Source organism: Pocillopora damicornis, chromosome 1, assembly GCF_964200805.1.
Source record: "Pocillopora damicornis chromosome 1, jaPocDami1.2, whole genome shotgun sequence".
NCBI classification, from domain to species: Eukaryota; Metazoa; Cnidaria; class Anthozoa; order Scleractinia; family Pocilloporidae; genus Pocillopora; species Pocillopora damicornis.
Window position 1 is genome coordinate 7,539,413 of NC_142670.1, and position 16,916 is coordinate 7,556,328.

At 36.7% G+C, this 16,916-nt stretch overlaps 2 protein-coding genes across 2 annotated transcripts; both read right to left on the reverse strand.

The window, feature by feature from the left end:
* Nucleotides 1–1,460: 1,460 nt before the first annotated feature.
* Nucleotides 1,461–11,833, reverse strand: LOC149051721 (uncharacterized). The gene is made up of 21 exons (XM_089183948.1): nt 11,318–11,833; nt 9,044–10,042; nt 8,649–8,872; nt 8,531–8,555; nt 8,199–8,422; nt 8,046–8,105; nt 7,483–7,690; nt 6,961–7,068; nt 6,109–6,196; nt 5,635–5,725; nt 5,496–5,545; nt 5,009–5,135; nt 4,771–4,874; nt 4,337–4,439; nt 4,085–4,235; nt 3,894–3,975; nt 3,413–3,479; nt 3,222–3,304; nt 2,883–3,003; nt 2,526–2,567; nt 1,461–2,395 (listed from the first exon to the last, which is right to left on the reverse strand). The coding sequence occupies exons 1-21, from the start codon at nt 11,376–11,378 to the stop codon at nt 2,231–2,233; spliced, it is 3,183 nt and encodes a 1,060-aa protein (XP_089040074.1). The 5' UTR covers nt 11,379–11,833; the 3' UTR covers nt 1,461–2,230.
* A 495-nt stretch (nt 11,834–12,328) lies between these two features.
* LOC149051722 (adhesion G protein-coupled receptor D1-like) lies at nt 12,329–14,760 on the reverse strand. Its single transcript, XM_089185689.1, has 6 exons — nt 14,684–14,760; nt 14,333–14,399; nt 14,143–14,225; nt 13,863–13,983; nt 13,557–13,598; nt 12,329–13,457 (listed from the first exon to the last, which is right to left on the reverse strand). The coding sequence occupies exons 1-6, from the start codon at nt 14,749–14,751 to the stop codon at nt 13,350–13,352; spliced, it is 489 nt and encodes a 162-aa protein (XP_089041815.1). The 5' UTR covers nt 14,752–14,760; the 3' UTR covers nt 12,329–13,349.
* Between the last annotated feature and the right edge of the window lie 2,156 nt (nt 14,761–16,916).

Sequence of the window (16,916 nt, forward strand, 5' to 3'; positions counted from 1 at the left end):
TCAGAGTGTGTTATTTTGAGTCAAAATCAGCATTGTGTTGCTAATTCATTATGCAGGAAATTGGATGTTATTTACATTTTTGACGTCTTGTCTCCCGTTAAATTCAATTTTAAGAACTCAGACTTTTCACCTGTTTAAAAGAAAGCATAGCAAAAATATCAATTAATAGTGTAAGAAATCGTTTCTCTACGTTACTCATTATTCTTTTGAAATAATGGAGTGGACTAAAATGTTAAGTAGTCATAAATAGTTAAGCTCAATAGAGTAAATTTTTGGTATCGATTGTAAATGTCCACTCTTGCGGTCGACTATTCACCATTGCGAGTCCTTGTTTATTTAGCTATTTAAGAAACCATCTCGGTGATTTTAGAGCAGTAGCATAACACGAACTAACTCGGAACAAATATGGTTTTACTTAAAGTAAGTTTCTAATTTCAATTGATTCTCAAAGCTCAAACGACTGCCTTACTTTACCTTTTTACAATGCTCTTCTCCATAAGTAGTTAGATACTGTTTGTATTTTACTTTTCATTTGGACACATCAGTCTGGAATTTCGAGGTATGCCGAGCAGACCAATTAAGAAATACCACTACGACATACAAAATGGGTGAGTAATCAACACTATCTCAAGGACATTTCGATTTGAAACCCCCCCATTTGTTATCGTGCGGCTTTCTTGGTTTTGCAAAATAACAGGTCAGTTACCAAAAATAACCACGTCAGCTTCGATAATTGTCCTAAGATTATTAAGGAAATAAGCCAGCTATCGACTCACGTTATGAAAAATTATGGGGTGTTGATATTGTTCACATCTCCCTTCGAAGCTTTGTCTTTGGGGAAAATGTTCCCTTCTCGGACACTCTATAAGCGGCGAAAATCATTAGCCTGAGGCGATTTATTCACATATTAATGAGATATCAAAGATGCGTATCCCGCCAATTGTTGTACCTATATCTCTCTAGATGGAGATATCCCTAAGATGATCGCGAGATAGCTCTGAAATCTCATCTATCCTTTTTCTAATATTACGAAAGGAGAAATGAGGTACAGACACATGGGGGCTCTGGCCCGCCTCCTTCTAATTTATGTGAAAAACAAAGCGCTTTATTCGAAAGCCTTCATATATAGTACTTCTGCATAGTGCTGTAAATTGGATCGATCTGCAACACGTATCACACTAAAATGATACATTATTTTTGCAGTGTTTAAATACCCACATCTAAATATGAAGGGTGGGGCAAAGGGGGGGGGGGGAGTTGAAATAGATCTAAAAACCTCTTCCCTTTCTAATTGCTTCAATTTTCCCTTAGAAACTGCTCTCTGGGTTTTTTTTCCCGGAAAACAAGTCTGATGAAAAATCTTTTTGTTTTTTTACCGTTTACAGCGTTCCTTCACCTAAGATAAACTCAGGGCATTTCTTGCCCAGGTGCATCTTTCCCGAACATCGAAGTTAGTTCCATTTCTTCCTAGTAACTCGCAAATTTTAATCCGTTGAATCCGCTACGTTTAATCAGATGTAACTGATCCTGAAGAAATCTAAAATATTATTTCGTTTTTGTCACAAATTCAATTATTTGTTTTTTCACTCACTTATTTATCATAAAATTTAAAAGTCAGCTTTAACCGCTACTATTATCAAAGCAAATAGTATTTGCTATTTTATACGTATTTTAACTGCTTAAATATTATAAAAAGGTGACGCTATCGTAAAATGTTAGTCTAAGTATTGCCCACTAAAATTCAGAGAAATGCGTATCATAGTAAAGCTTAAGACTGTTTGAAGACACTTCACTGCCGCGACATTCCAACTAAATAATAGGAAATAATAGGAGGCGAAGAAACCAACATGTGAAAGTCAGACTGTTTTGAATTCTAACAGCAATCGACAGCCAACCTATAGGTTAGTTACTTTGAAGCAATTTAGTTTGCAGCTAAAGCAAACTTTCCCTAATTACGTATGAAGTACTTACTCTTAATTTAAAGAAAAAAAAGCTTGAGAAGCTCTTGCATCTAGCTTAAAAAACGTTAAAGGCTACTGACTTTAGCAAATTACTCAATCATCGCAGTAACTGACATCTTACAAATGACTTATTCACCAAGCTAAAGGCTCGATTTGAACGGCCGAAATCCTCCCGACAGATCGAAAATGAGCAACTACTACTGACTAACTATTACATTAAGCAATCAAATAATGGAGTTTCAGGCTTGGTCAGTGTTGAATCTAGTTCTTCAAGCTGAGTGTTTTTCCACCTCAAACTCATTGAAAGACTGCAATTCAGCTACCCACGTATCCCCAACATCACTTGGATTAACCTGTGAGCTCCTCTTTGCGGAGTTTCCATTGTTTGTAGATGGGAAAACCCTGTTCACCTTCCTTTTGAATCGTTCTCTAATCTGCAGATAGACAAGCAAAGTGAACAAATAACGGCACCGATAGACATAGAAAGTAAGAAAATGAACCACTCTCACGGTATATTCAAGTTTAAAACCTCATTATATACACCATATGTATAATTAAACTTACCTGACTGTTTCGCACACAGTGAAGAACGAAAATCAGGAAACCCTTTAACAGAAAAAAAGAATGTTTTTCAGGCTAGTTTCGTTTTGTTATTGCGACTTGGGGTACCTATGTTGAAGTTTATTTTCTTAAAGTCCCAAAGAACAACAAAGAGAATAAAATTATTTCTTGACTTGTAAGAATCTCATAGACAGTGGCATCGCTTTTTTCCTTTTCGTTTAATTTTTATCCTCTTTTGTCTGTGTCACACTTACAAATATCCCATCAACACCCTACGATTTATAATTATAAAGTAATCTCGACACTCAATGTGGATAATCTCATGTATGAAACTATAAAATGGTAATATTTGATACTCACCTGAGTAGAGTTGAGGATATTAAAAATGTAGGAAAAAGCTTTGTGTAGTGGCGACAGAAGACCAAATAACCACGTGATACCCAACAGGGGAATCATCACCATGCATGCTCTAATGCCAACTCTGAAGGACGAAAACTTGTTGATCAATTGATTGCAAATCACCCTCACAAACATTTACGGTACCCAGAATTTCTTTTCCCTAATTAATAACAACAAGCTCCTGAGGAAGTAAGACGTATTCGATTGTAAGGATTCTTAAAGATTTCACCCAATCTCTTGCAGGAACTGGAAACTTTTTTCCCTCTCTTTTTTTAAATTTAATTAAGAGCCCTTTCTCACCGTAACTGTTGACTTTGCTGGTCTCCTGTTGGCTGCATTCTAGTCATCTCCCTTATGACTCGTGTGAGTATCAAAATGTTGATCTGATAAAGGAGTAGATAAATTAAAAGCTTGTATTAAGGTATGGCTATTACACATTTCAAGTCTTATATCAGAATCACCAATTTGAGTAAGCCGAATCAGAAACTTACCACTTCAATTGCAATCACAAATGTGACAAATATCCATATCAAATTGTTTGCTGAAGATATCCAACAACTTAAAAGGGGAAAGATAACAAAACAATAAAAAAATTGGCAGTATAAGATCTGCAGTCAACGTAATTCGTAAGCAATTACAAAGCGAACAATACGCGGGCGCGCGTAGATATGGAATTTCTCTTCGAGCGTTTGACTCGATAGCTCACGACTGGGCCCAGCGAACGATTGAGATGTCGAGTTGAACACGAGGAGATAAATTTCATATCTGCATTTCATATTTTCAAATTTCATATCTGCAAGCGAAAAACAGAAAGCTGTCCCGAAAGGATAAATGATATGAGAAGGACTTTGAGGTAAAGTTAATAAAAATGTCAAAGCAAATTAAAAGAAACATCAAAACTTCAAGAAAAAAAATTAATAATTTAAGGGAAGAAATAGAGGAGAAAAAAAGAAAAAAACATACGCCTCGTACAATTTGTCGCTGGTGTAACTCTGTATTCCTTCTTTTCCGGCAGCGATGCACAGTGAAATGGCCACCATAACTAAGGGAAAACCTATCACGAAATTATAAAGCAATCAAGGCGACTCAATAAGATAAAAATTAAATTAGTTAAAAACAATTAAAAGCAGCATATCGTTAGTTCAACCGTATAATCAAAATACCCCATGACATGACGTGATACATGTGCATCTTGGTGTTGATGTTATAAACCTTTACAACAAACAGATAGAGATAAATTCCCTCGACCAGCATCCAACAGAAAGCGGCCATCAGAAGATACTGCATGATAACTGCTACTATGACACACACAGCCTGCACAGAGACGTAAAGAAAAAAAATATTTTGTCATTTCAATGTTTTGTTTGATCATAATATATTTAATTTAATTGAAATAATGGAAAAAAACCTCCCACCTTGTTCTCTGTGGCGTTTATTCCGGAGAGAAAAAATATTTGTCCAGCTCCTAAAGCCACAGCAAGACTGACGCGTATTTGAGACAGAGGCTGACGAACATCTCTGTTAAAATCAAGATATTAGAGCAGCAACAACAACAACACACACACACACAAAACCAAACAAAAAAACAAAAGCAAAAAAAAAAAATGAGTGAAAGCAAGAGAGAGCAGTTAGGCAGATGAACTTGGACAGTCACTGATAACGAGTGATGTCCAAAACATTGGGTACGGATTAAGTTTCTAACTAGCACCAAGGCATTCCATTTATTATTCTTTTTTTTTTTTTGGAGGGGGGGAGAGGGGGTATGAACATTACACTGGCTTTATTTATTTACCACATCTTCCAAGGTATTTAAGGATGTTCTTCCTGATAATTTGATTACAGTACTTACGTAAGGAAAGAATATAAAGTTATTGTCGAAAGTATTCCGATGATGGAAAGGCTTAGCCCCACATACGTGATGATCTCCAGGATAGCTACGTCGTTCTCGGAAAGCTGCGTCAAAAACAAAAGCAGAAGGAGGCAATACTTAAATTAACCATGCGGACCCATTATTAGTTTGGAAACAAAGTAAAAAACAATGATAATGATAATGATAATAATAATAATAATAATATTAATAAAGCTACCTTAGTGCTACCGCTGAAGTCAACTAAGACAGCGAAATGAGTCAAATGATTGCAACTGCAAACCGTTTCTTCTGAATTGCTCTTCGAATGATCCACATTACAACCTTCCTCTGAAAACCCATCTGGACTAAAAACAAAGGAATATTACAATATAAGAAATAACAATAACGATTTTCTTTCTCAGAGGGCACCGTAACAAATCCTGCAATCTGATTGGTTGTTAGTTCGGATTTCCAATCTCTGCCCACGGCCACGGTGACGATTACACGGATTACCGAGTACGTCATTACCTTCCATGCCATTATTCGTACATATATTTCATTTTGCCGACTGGGCAATATTTTTACACAAAAAAGCCAAAAGTCTTTTACCGCTGACCTCGCAAATGAGGGTTTGACTGGTAATCTCCAGTTTCTACACTCAACTTTGGACTAAACCCAAAAATGATGGAGTTCCAAAGCATATTTAACAACTTCTTTGTTTTTACCTATTTTTGAAACCACTCCAAAACATGCAGTGTTGTTCTTCTTTAACGACCTGAAAATACAGTTTACACGTATTTCTATTAAATCGATCCAACATGACACAGATGGAACGCGCTCATCTTTCTGTATTTTTGCTGTTACCTGAAGGTTTCTGAACTTCAAGATGGCATCTCGTCGTAATTTTTCAGGTTTGGGATTCATTGCTGCCGTCATTATTCTGGTGTTAACATACCTGCAGAGAAAATGTTTTCCTATGCCATCAAGTTTTGCAAAGCATCACACTGCATTTATATGTAAATGCATGATGCAGAAGCACACTTAATCATTTTTATCTTCGATGTAAAACGGTGATAATGAAAACTAACTTTTTTGTGTGACTTTGAGAGTTTATTGTGTGGTAGAGAAAACTTAATAAAATTAGTAAAATTTCTTCAAATGAGCTTCAAAATGGACTTTAGTCATGGCCTTCTTTTTTCATTGTTAAAGTTCTTATCATACCACTTAATAGGCTTCTCCTTATTTTGATTGGTTAAATTTGGTATGGCATGCCATATAATTCAATACATGCACGCTAAGCACGAACCAAGTCGCAACTATTTCATCGTTTAACGTCACCTAGAAGTGTTAGTTTCTTTCCCAGTGGATTGATTTCTCAGCAGTAATTCATGAAGATCCTTGTACAAACACCCCACAATCACTGACCCTATGAAGAAAACAACCAGAGTGTGGAAAAAAAGTCCTTCTAACGCCAAACGATGGGGTTAGTCTTAGTATAAACATGTTCGAAATGGTGATCGATCAAGTTCCCCTCTCTTTCTTTCACCAAAGAACTTATTAAGTTATTATACAGTATGGGCCATAATTTGTTTGACCCATTTATTTTGGCATTTGATAACCCAACCGGCTAAACTACATCATTGTTCCTTTATCATTATGAATAAACTATTTGAACCCAAGACTCCACTGGAATAGGTCAACTAAAATGCTTTCGTTATTTTTTACTTATAACATCAGTGAAAACACAGAAATGTTGTGCGTACTAATTATCATTAATTCCAGCAATTGAACCTACATTCTACTTGTTAAAGGGCGAATTCATCTATTTTGAATTTTGGAAGAACGTACAACTAAGGTTTATATATCACGAGATGGGCGTGAGTGATTGGCAAACAGTCCAGACTAAACTTGACTATTCTCCTAGCTTCCTGATAGGGTCATCACGTCGGTTTAACGTCTTTTGCTTTTATAATATAAACGTCAATTTTCTGTGGGTTTACCTGAGCAATAAACGAAAGGTTTTTTGACCATTCGGGGTGCACATATTTTCTCAGCTGTTTTGAGATGTTTAATGATTGACAAATAGTACACTGATACGCAAAACCATCTGAGTTCTAAATAATAGAGTAAATATTAAAGAGAAAAAATGCAATTCTATGATTTAGAGCTTAAAATGTGGTTAACGCAAACCTTTTTCAGCAAAATCATCCGAGGATATATTAATGCTGACTTCCCATTCTTCCCCCTTGAGGAAGAAGTCAGTTGCATCATGGCGGTAGCCAATTTGAATACCCAAAACTGTCAGAAGAACGCGAAGATGTTAGATGATGATTGGAATTCAAAGAGATGATTGTGGCATATGCAGATCCTCTTCTTGAAGGTCTACACACAGTTCTACGCTTTGATTTTTCAAACGCCATTCGGGTTTATTTGAAATATATTATTGTACTAAGATCGTACTCACAAACTCAAAAGAGGAAATTGAAGCAAAATTTTATCAAAACGAAAATCACTTCTCGTCAACTGTGCTTCACCCTTCTTCGTGCACCTAATTGCATCAAGCCAGACGAATTTTATGTGCCTTCGACTACTTCCATGAGCCTTTCAAGAACTCACTTGTATCACTTAATATCTAAGGCCAGGCGGCAGAGAGACCATTCGGGTAGACAATTGGACAGTAGGTCAGTTACCAATAAAAAAATATTAACTCACCCATTGTTTGGCTTGTGATCGCTGTAGAAGGATTCGTTCCATTTAGATGGTATTTACCATAGTTAAGGGCAAATTCCTCGAAGGCGACTGCCACCATAAAGATGGATTCTCTTCTTGTTTCTTCTCCTCCATCATTAAGTTGGCCTTTAATGGGTGTTGTGATGTTCATAAAATTATCGATAAAGTCTTCAAATACACGCATAGCCTCCTTAAAGGACCAAAAAGTTAACTTTAATTGTGTCGAACGTTATCACAATGAGAAAACAAAAGCGCATATCATAAGACTTGAACTGATTGGATATTGTATGATTTAAAAAGGAGCGTTTTAACAGAACATCATTTAAGCAAATGAGCCACTCATCTTTTGAGGAGGTATACTTTCCTATATTAAATTCTCTTGATGCCAGTAAAAATACTGTATTGTCATGCTTTTGTCCCTGTTTAAAACGCTTGTGCAGCTTACGAACTGCAGCGTTGCACAAGTAACTCCTTTTAACTACCGCACATTTCACATCTCCAAGTAATCTTAATCTTGTTATAAGGAGATATAAGTGCATTCATACCTTCAAAGAGTTATTTCTCCTGCTATCTATTTCACCAAGTTTAGAAACAGAACCATTTGCCTGTGGTAAAGAAAGACAAAAGCGTTGAAGAATGGCAGAAATTATGAAAATTATTGTTACAAAAGAAATGAAAGGAGAACCTAGGAAACATACCAAATTCTTAAGTACTTCTAACGTAGATGTCCAAATTGACGATGGCGGAGACGACGATGCTGCTGCCTGTAATGATGAAGATGCTGATGATTTTGTTGATATTGATTCTGATTTTGCTGTTGTTGTTGCTTCTGCTCCTGATGACGATGACGATATTGAAGAGGATGGCAATGGTGATGGTGAGAGTAATGATAATGGTGATGACGACGATGACTGCAAGTGATCTGTATGTTGAAGTAAAAGCTAGATATCAAAACAACAATGAACTAAAATTGAAAAGCAATGATAGAGCGTAAAGAATTTGGAATATGAACAATGAAGAAAGAGCTCACCAAGTTTAGAAACAGAACCATTTGCCTGTGGTAAAGAAAGACAAAAGCGTTGAAGAATGGCAGAAACTATGAAAATTATTGTTACAAAAGAAAAAAAAGGAGAAACTACGAAACATACCAAATTCTTAAGTATTTCCAACGTAGATGTCCAAATTGACGATGGCAGAGACGACGATGCTGCTGCCTGTAATGATGAAGATGCTGATGATTTTGTTGATATTGATTCTGATTCTGCTGTTGTTGTTGCTTCTGCTCCTGATGACGATGACGATATTGAAGAGGATGGCAATGGTGATGGTGAGAGTAATGATAATGGTGATGACGACGATGACTGCAAGTGATCTGTATGTTGAAGTAAAAGCTAGATATCAAAACAACAATGAACTAAAATTGAAAAGCAATGATAGAGCGCAAGGAATTTGGAATATGAACAATGGAGAAAGAGCTATTCTATTTTAAGACTCATTGACATTCAATCGTGAAAAAACAAATTTTTACGTTAAGTTTACTCACCCCAAGTATGAGATTTATCTTTTCGTTGCACTGTTGAAATTTGAGTTGAGAAACCTTGACTCGCCGTTGACGGAGCAGATGAAATGAAATTTGACCGGTTTGAATCGGAAGAGCTGCAGAAGCCCCTTAAACATTTTGAGCATGTGCAGCGTTTATCTCCGCCGTCGTCGGTAGAAAAGATTCCCTGCGTGAGAGGATATGAGTTCAAAGACGACATGAGACTTCCACAATATTTACCATTCCCAGAGCATGTAACCCTACCTTGAGGGCTGGTTAACCAGGTTCTAGTGATATGACATGTGACAGCGTCGCAGGTCTGTGTACAATCAATTGCGTTACAATGCATATTGCACATTTCTACTTCATTTTTGCATTGCTGTTTTCTGCATTGTTCCCCTCGGCAGTTCAGTTTGCATGTTTTTGCGTTGCAAGTTTGTTCACAATCCCCTCCGCTACATTCCAAGTACATTTCACAAAAATCTCTTTTACCATGGCACTCCTGTTTCTTACATTGACCCCTGCTGCAGTTCAGCTTGCATGTTTTAGCGTTGCAAGTTTGTTCACAATCCCCTCCGCTACACTCTAGGTTCATTTCACAAAAATCTCTTTCATCACAGCACTCCTGTTTCTTACACTGACCCTTCCTGCAGTTTAATTTGCATGTTTTAGCGTTGCAAGTTTGTTCACAATCCCCTCTGCTACATTCTAGACCCATTTCACAGAAGTCTCCTTTGTGCTTGCACCTCTGAATTTTACATTGTCCCCCGCTGCAGTTTAGTTTGCATGTTTTAGCGTTGCAAGTTTGTTCACAATCCCTTCCGCTGCAATTCAGAACCATTTCACAGTCTTGGACGAGACTTTTGCACGTTTGTTTGCATCCTTTTCCCAGGCAAGTACAAGAAGAAGCGTTGCTATCAAGCAGATGGCAATAATAATCGTTATTAGTACACTTCAAGTCAAACACATCGTTGTTGCAAACGTCACCGTGCACCCTAAAGCCTGAAAAAGAGAAAATAATCTTAAGAATAAATAGAGAATAATACATGGGCGCGCGTAGATATGGAATTTCTCTTCGAGTGTTTAACTCGATAGCTCACGAGTAAGCGCAGCGAATGCGTGAGATGTCGAATTGAACACGTGTAAGCAGCTGATTGATTATATCGACACACGTGCAAAAATATGATATTTCTTCACGTGTGTTCTTACAGCTTTTCTCAGGGCCGGAAATCCTTTATAACACCGTAGTTTATGTGATAAATTTAGACAATTATAATAATCATATAATATATAATAGACAATAGTTCACTGAGCCCTCCCCCTCCCCCGCCAAACGAAAATAGAAAAAAATAAGCAGATTTATGAAATTATTGAATAAATATAACGTAGAACTTTCATAATATCTACTATTTTAGTATGATGTGAATAAATATATATCATTCATAGCAATTAACCTTCGATTTGCAGCAAGTATTCTGCCATCCTGAGGCTGTTAGGCCTCACTGACTGATTTGCAAATTAAAAAATGTATATATTTATCTACTTGTTATTGTTGTTTTTTGTAATAATTTTTGCAAGGGTCGAGCGTCACTTCAGGCCATTTTGCAGGTTGCCCTGGTATGATTACAGATTGACGCCGTGTTTCCATAACTACGCGTAAAGCCTTAGAATCGAGAGAATGATATGTTATTTCTGAGTAGTAAGAATATTTCCGCTCAATGACGCTGAGTTGCAATTGTTAACTTTTGTTTATTCAACTTAATGCAAGATGAAAATGAATGAATAACTGAAATAAAAAAAGATTTATAAACATTGAAAAGGAAGTATAGAAAACTGCCTTTCCCTTGGACAAGAGGACTTGAAATGGTGTTATTAAGCTAGTAGGCTCAGTAATTTGTTACAGATGAAGAGACAGCTGAATGTCAAATATATCTTTTGTCATTCCTGAATTCGCATATCTCCATTTGCATTTTTGCGCAAAAATTATTTATTTTCATGATGGACCCCTAAGTCAATTCAGACTTAAAGCTTGTGGCACAGGAATACATTGTAAAATTAGTTCCTTTAAATATTTTCTTGAAAATAATTTGTCTTGGCTTCCTTATGGATGTTGGTTTGATTAGCTGGGATGAAGAGCAAACTTTTCTAAAACCATTCTAGCATTCTTTGGTGGTCTCACCCAACGCTTTTCGGAGAGCCATAAGAGCGACTCCTCTAGGTATACTTGTGATAAATATTAAACAAAAAATCTCTTTTGACAAAAACTTTGATACTCACTCAGGAGAGCACTTGATAACAGGAGTGTTCCCCATATCTGACAACTTCTATTCATCATCATTTTTTTTTTTCGTTGTGTAAGTTGAGCATCTGTCAGCTGAACTAAACACAGCCTTTTGGCAAATTTTCTGTGGCTGAGGATCGGTTGATATTTTCTTTCTCAGTGAGGAAGGCTTGTGAGAATTCTCTCTTCGGAGATATTTGAAAGATCAGTCTTATGATGTTGTTTTGACCAGAACCAGCTGCCTAATGTAAGCATAAGCGGGAAATTGAATGTCATGCAAATCATTGACGTCAGATCTTTCTGCTTAAATTCAGTGATATTTCCCCTTTTTGCATCCGTTTGAAATTTAGGTAAAACAAATACGATTAATATAAAATTATCATTTTAACAAACTTTCTCATGAGAATATTTAGAACTCTCTCCATAAATGTTAAATTCATGTGAGTATTCATGTTAATCGCAAATAATTAATGACCATTGCCACCCTTTGCTTATTTCGTCACTTAACGACGATAACAGAAGGGCTTTTTAGAGCTCTTACATCACAGAAGTCGCTTCGAGATAATTACTGCTCGGCAAGAGTACCATAGGAGATTGCTTTACCTTTTATTGATGTTAGTGCCCGTATGCTGCAGAGATGAAGATCCCGCCTGTTTACGCAATGCACCACAAATCTTTTTTTATCAATTATACATAAAAACTTTTTTGGTCAATCAAAATTTAGGCATAGTGGTTCAAATTGCTTTATTAGGTACGTGGGTTTTTATCTTCACTGCATTAATGTTTCATCATCCAACTCACAATGACGAAGCATTCACGCTATACTTCGTGGAGTCACGCATAAAATTGTAGACAGTAATAATTTATTATGTTTAAAAACGCAAGCAATAGTTCAAGAGTTTTCTGATTGTCTGCTTTCTCCAATCGCTTTGACGAAGGGCTACGCTCGAAACGTCAGCTTTTTTAACTCTTTACGGTGACCAATATACGTTTTCAACCCAGTTGTTAACAATAAATTACCTGCTCCTCAAAAAGTGACCGGTTCATAACTAACAGCTAATTATGTATGTTTTTTAATGAACCACCTATTTCAGACTACCACTGGGATTTCCAAAAGAAAAAAGAGAGAAAAAATCTGAGAAGAACAGAAAAGAAAATATGAGGCGATAAAATTAACATAAGGCAGGTGCAGTTTGAACAATTTTTGGAAACTATGATCTTTATCGTGAATTCGAACAGCTCTTTCGACGTTCCCAACGTTTTCTTTTTTTTGTATGTAAGTGCAATTTTGCCTTTGTAATGAATGCGATCACTTTTATCAAAACCTTCGACACCGATGATATTTTTTTCACCTCTCATTTATAATTAAACACATTTTTTTTGTGTAAACACGTATCTTTAAAAAAATTATCTGCATGTAATGGCCATAGCTATTGCAGACACGTAACTCGTTCTATTTGCGTTATTCTAAGGCATGCAGATTAAGTTTTGAATTTGGGGAAAAAAATGGAGTTTTTTAAGTCTGACCAAACATTAAAACTTGTGCTCCAACTTGACCACGTTGCATCTGTTTTATGATCAAGAAAGCTGTTTTAACTGGTCGGAGCGTCCGTTATTTGTTATTTCAAATATTTGCCATCTTTTAGCAAGCTATGTCTTTTTCTATGTTTCAGTAGCCTGATAAAAGTGCAAAGACGAATGAAAAACCCGTGACGCAGCTCAAATGGATTTTTAAGAGTCTCCCAGGCAACCCTCTCCCTCGATTTAGCTATTTCTGAGAAATACGAGCGAATCTTAAACTTTTCATTCTTGTTTACATATTCCCGCCTAAACAAAGCTGTTAAAAATGTTTCAGGCGACCATCAATGGCCATGGTAAATGGGTGGATCATTGCGGCGTGTAACCTTAATCTGTGGGTATGACCTATATATCTAGATCTTATTCCCTAAACACTCTTTTGTTTTGGTTTACGTTTACGTGTGTGATTTTTCAGTTCAATTTCATTGTAAGACTGCAGTTCAACTGCCTTCACATAGCAAAATCACTCATGTTAACATGTGAGTTCTTCTTTGTGGAGTTTCCATTGGTTGCAGATGGGAAAACAGTGCTAACTTTTCTCTTGAATCGTTCTCTTATCTGCAGATAGACAAGGGAAGTAACAAAAAAAGGCACTCAAATTCATGCAAGATTTTGAAACTCCTGCTCTACACAATTTTTTTTCCGTATAAAACTTACCTGGCTGTTTCTTACACAGTGCAGGGCAAAAATCAGAAAACCCTTAAAAAGAAAGACAGGTTTTCAAGATAAGTCTTTTTTTTTATAATCGATTCTTCCAATATCTCAGAGGTAAATGAAGTAAATAAGAATAACATAAAGGCGGAAACAATTTTTTTTATCCATTTTTTCTTTATTATTAGTTTTATCCTATTATGTATTTTAATAATTATTGTAGCAAAGGTCATCTGACCATACTGAAATAGTCTGATTGTATATCATCTCTGGACGCTTTGTATGGATATTTTTATTAATGAAATCACGTACCTGAGTAGAATTAAGGATGGTAAAAACGTAGTTGAAAGCTTTGTGTAATGGTGTCAGAAGACCAAATAACCATGTGACACCCAGCAAGGGAATCATAACCACGCAGGCTCTAATGCCAAGTCTAAGGACGACAACAGTCTAAGATATGGGATTCTTAAAAGATCAATTGCAAATATCGTTAAAAGGATGATTTAAAAATTTGATATGATTTCGTTAAAATCTCCGGCAGAAGCTGTCTTCTTCTTTTTTTTTTTTACGTAATTTGGAAGATCCATCATACCGTATTTGCAGAATCTGCTTGTCTCCTGTTGGCTGCATTTTGGCCATCTCCCTTGTGACTCGAGCGAGTATCAAAATGTTGATCTTAAAAGAGGAATATATGAATAGAATTTTGTAATGACGTATGGCTGTTGCACACAGTCATTCACAATAATGTCAAAAGAAAACGTTTATTCAAATGCAAAACTTACAACTTCAATAATAATGACAAATGCGACAAATGTCCAGATCAAATTGTCATTTGAGGACATCCAGCAGCTACAGGGGAAAAAATGGGGGAAGAAAGATGAAAAGAGAAAAATTAGGTCCCACAATATTCCCGATCAGCTTTGTATGTTACTTTCTAAAGTAACATTCGTTCAATGAAAGAAACTGTAGTTCGTAGGCTGGCCTATGAAGATTAAGCTCGTATAAGAAGGAGATTAATGAAAATAATAAGGAAAGGTAGGATATATAATCACATTAAAGCGAAACAAACTTTAAAAATTGAACAAACAAAATTAACAAAAATGAGTAATAAAAAGTTAAGATGCGCCCCTTACTATTCATCGCTAGTATAGCTCTGTATCCCATCTTTTTCAGCAGCGATGCTCAGTGAAGTGGCAACCATAATGACTGGCAAACCTAGCAAATTGATATTCCACTCGTTGATAAACTGGGCACTGTAAGTCAATGTCGCGAAAGACAATAGCATTCTGCGCGATACAAGACCGCCGAACGTCTAAGGCAATTGCGGAAGATTCGTTCAGAAAAAGTAGAACCCCCCAACGGATTTTTAGGTTGGTATGTTGCAGAGTCCGAAAACGGAAGTTCAAGGCAATCTGGCAATCTTTCATCTACAACCGCAGTACAAATATGAATTATTTCATATAAAACTTCACGTCATTTCACTGCACGGGAAGATATGAGCTCAATAAATTGACCTCGCTCCCAATGTGTGGCTTCATAGCTCAGTTGGTAGAGCATCGCACCGGTATCGGGGAGGTCACGAGTTCGAATCCCGTTGAAGCCCTGATTTTTTTTTTTTTTTTTTTTTTTTCAGGCTTCTTCTTTCCAATTGCTTAAATTGGAAAATTTACTGCGATGATCACATTTCACTTTCATCTACAACCGCAGTACAAATATGAATTATTTCATATAAAACTTCACGTCATTTCACTGCACGGGAAGATATGAGCTCAATAAATTGACCTCGCTCCCAATGTGTGGCTTCATAGCTCAGTTGGTAGAGCATCGCACCGGTATCGCGGAGGTCACGGGTTCGAATCCCGTTGAAGCCCTGATTTTTTTTTTTCAGGCTTCTTCTTTCCAATTGCTTAAATTGGAAAATTTACTGCGATGATCACATTTCACTTTCATCTACAACCGCAGTACAAATATGAATTATTTCATATAAAACTTCACGTCATTTCACTGCACGGGAAGATATGAAATCAATAAATTGACCTCACTCCCAATGTGTGGCTTCATAGCTCAGTTGGTAGAGCATCGCACCGGTATCGCGGAGGTCACGGGTTCGAATCCCGTTGAAGCCCTGATTTTTTTTTTTTTTTTTTTTCAGGCTTCTTCTTTCCAATTGCTTAAATTGGAAAATTTACTGCGATGATCACATTTCACTTTCATCTACAACCGCAGTACAAATATGAATTATTTCATATAAAACTTCACGTCATTTCACTGCACGGGAAGATATGAACTCAATAAATTGACCTCGCTCCCAATGTGTGGCTTCATAGCTCAGTTGGTAGAGCATCGCACCGGTATCGCGGAGGTCACGAGTTCGAATCCCGTTGAAGCCCTGATTTTTTTTTTTTTTTCAGGCTTCTTCTTTCCAATTGCTTAAATTGGAAAATTTACTGCGATGATCACATTTCACTTTCATACTCCATGATCGCGTAATAAAAAAGGACGCCTTTAAGTGACCACATGTCAAGTTACGTCAAGACTCAAAATTTTTCGCAATGCCGACCGCCAATAGAAACACAGAAGTGTCCTACGGTGTCTCAAGAGGCTATCAGCAAAAACAAATTTTGCGGGTAACAATCGAACAGTTGCCCGTACCAGAACGTAGTTAAATAGTCTAAGAACTCTTTTCTCTCTTTATCTTTCGTTATTCACAGTCAGTGATCTAAAGCACAAATAGCTGTTTTCTATATTATTTAGAGCAGACTATTGGAGCCAGGGTGCCTGGCAAGGGTCACTTGCCGACGACGCGAGGGTAATTGCAACATTCAGGATTAAACAGCATGTCATTTTTTCCGTTCTGTGTGGTTAAAGACAGAGTAACATTAAGCAGAATCACAAAACGCTGTTTCAGTTCATTCGAGTGACGCCTCTTAGTTTTTTATATATAAATATTTTTCCATTCGCATTTTCCCATCCGCCATCCACACCCTTCGTCTGCAGTCATCCGGTCCACATTTTACAGACACCCGGACGTTTTGCCTCACAAAACACCTCGGCAGTTCTTTCTGGTGACATGTTCAAATTGACTACTCACAAGTTGCAATTGGCAGGCTAAAGAATTCGGTTGGATAAGACGTCTTTGATAATTACTCACGTGCGTTTTGATATTAAGGAAACCTTTTATTTGAAATTATTGTTAAAACAGAAATGCTTAGTTTGACATTATCTACCACGTTACCACAGTTATTTAATAACGATATAGCTGCTTCTCAAAGCACGCCCTTGTACTACAGGAACAAGAAAATTTAAAAGGTTCTATCGCTATCTGCTGCCGTATTTTCTTCCGAAGGCCTTTGGGGAAACAACAAG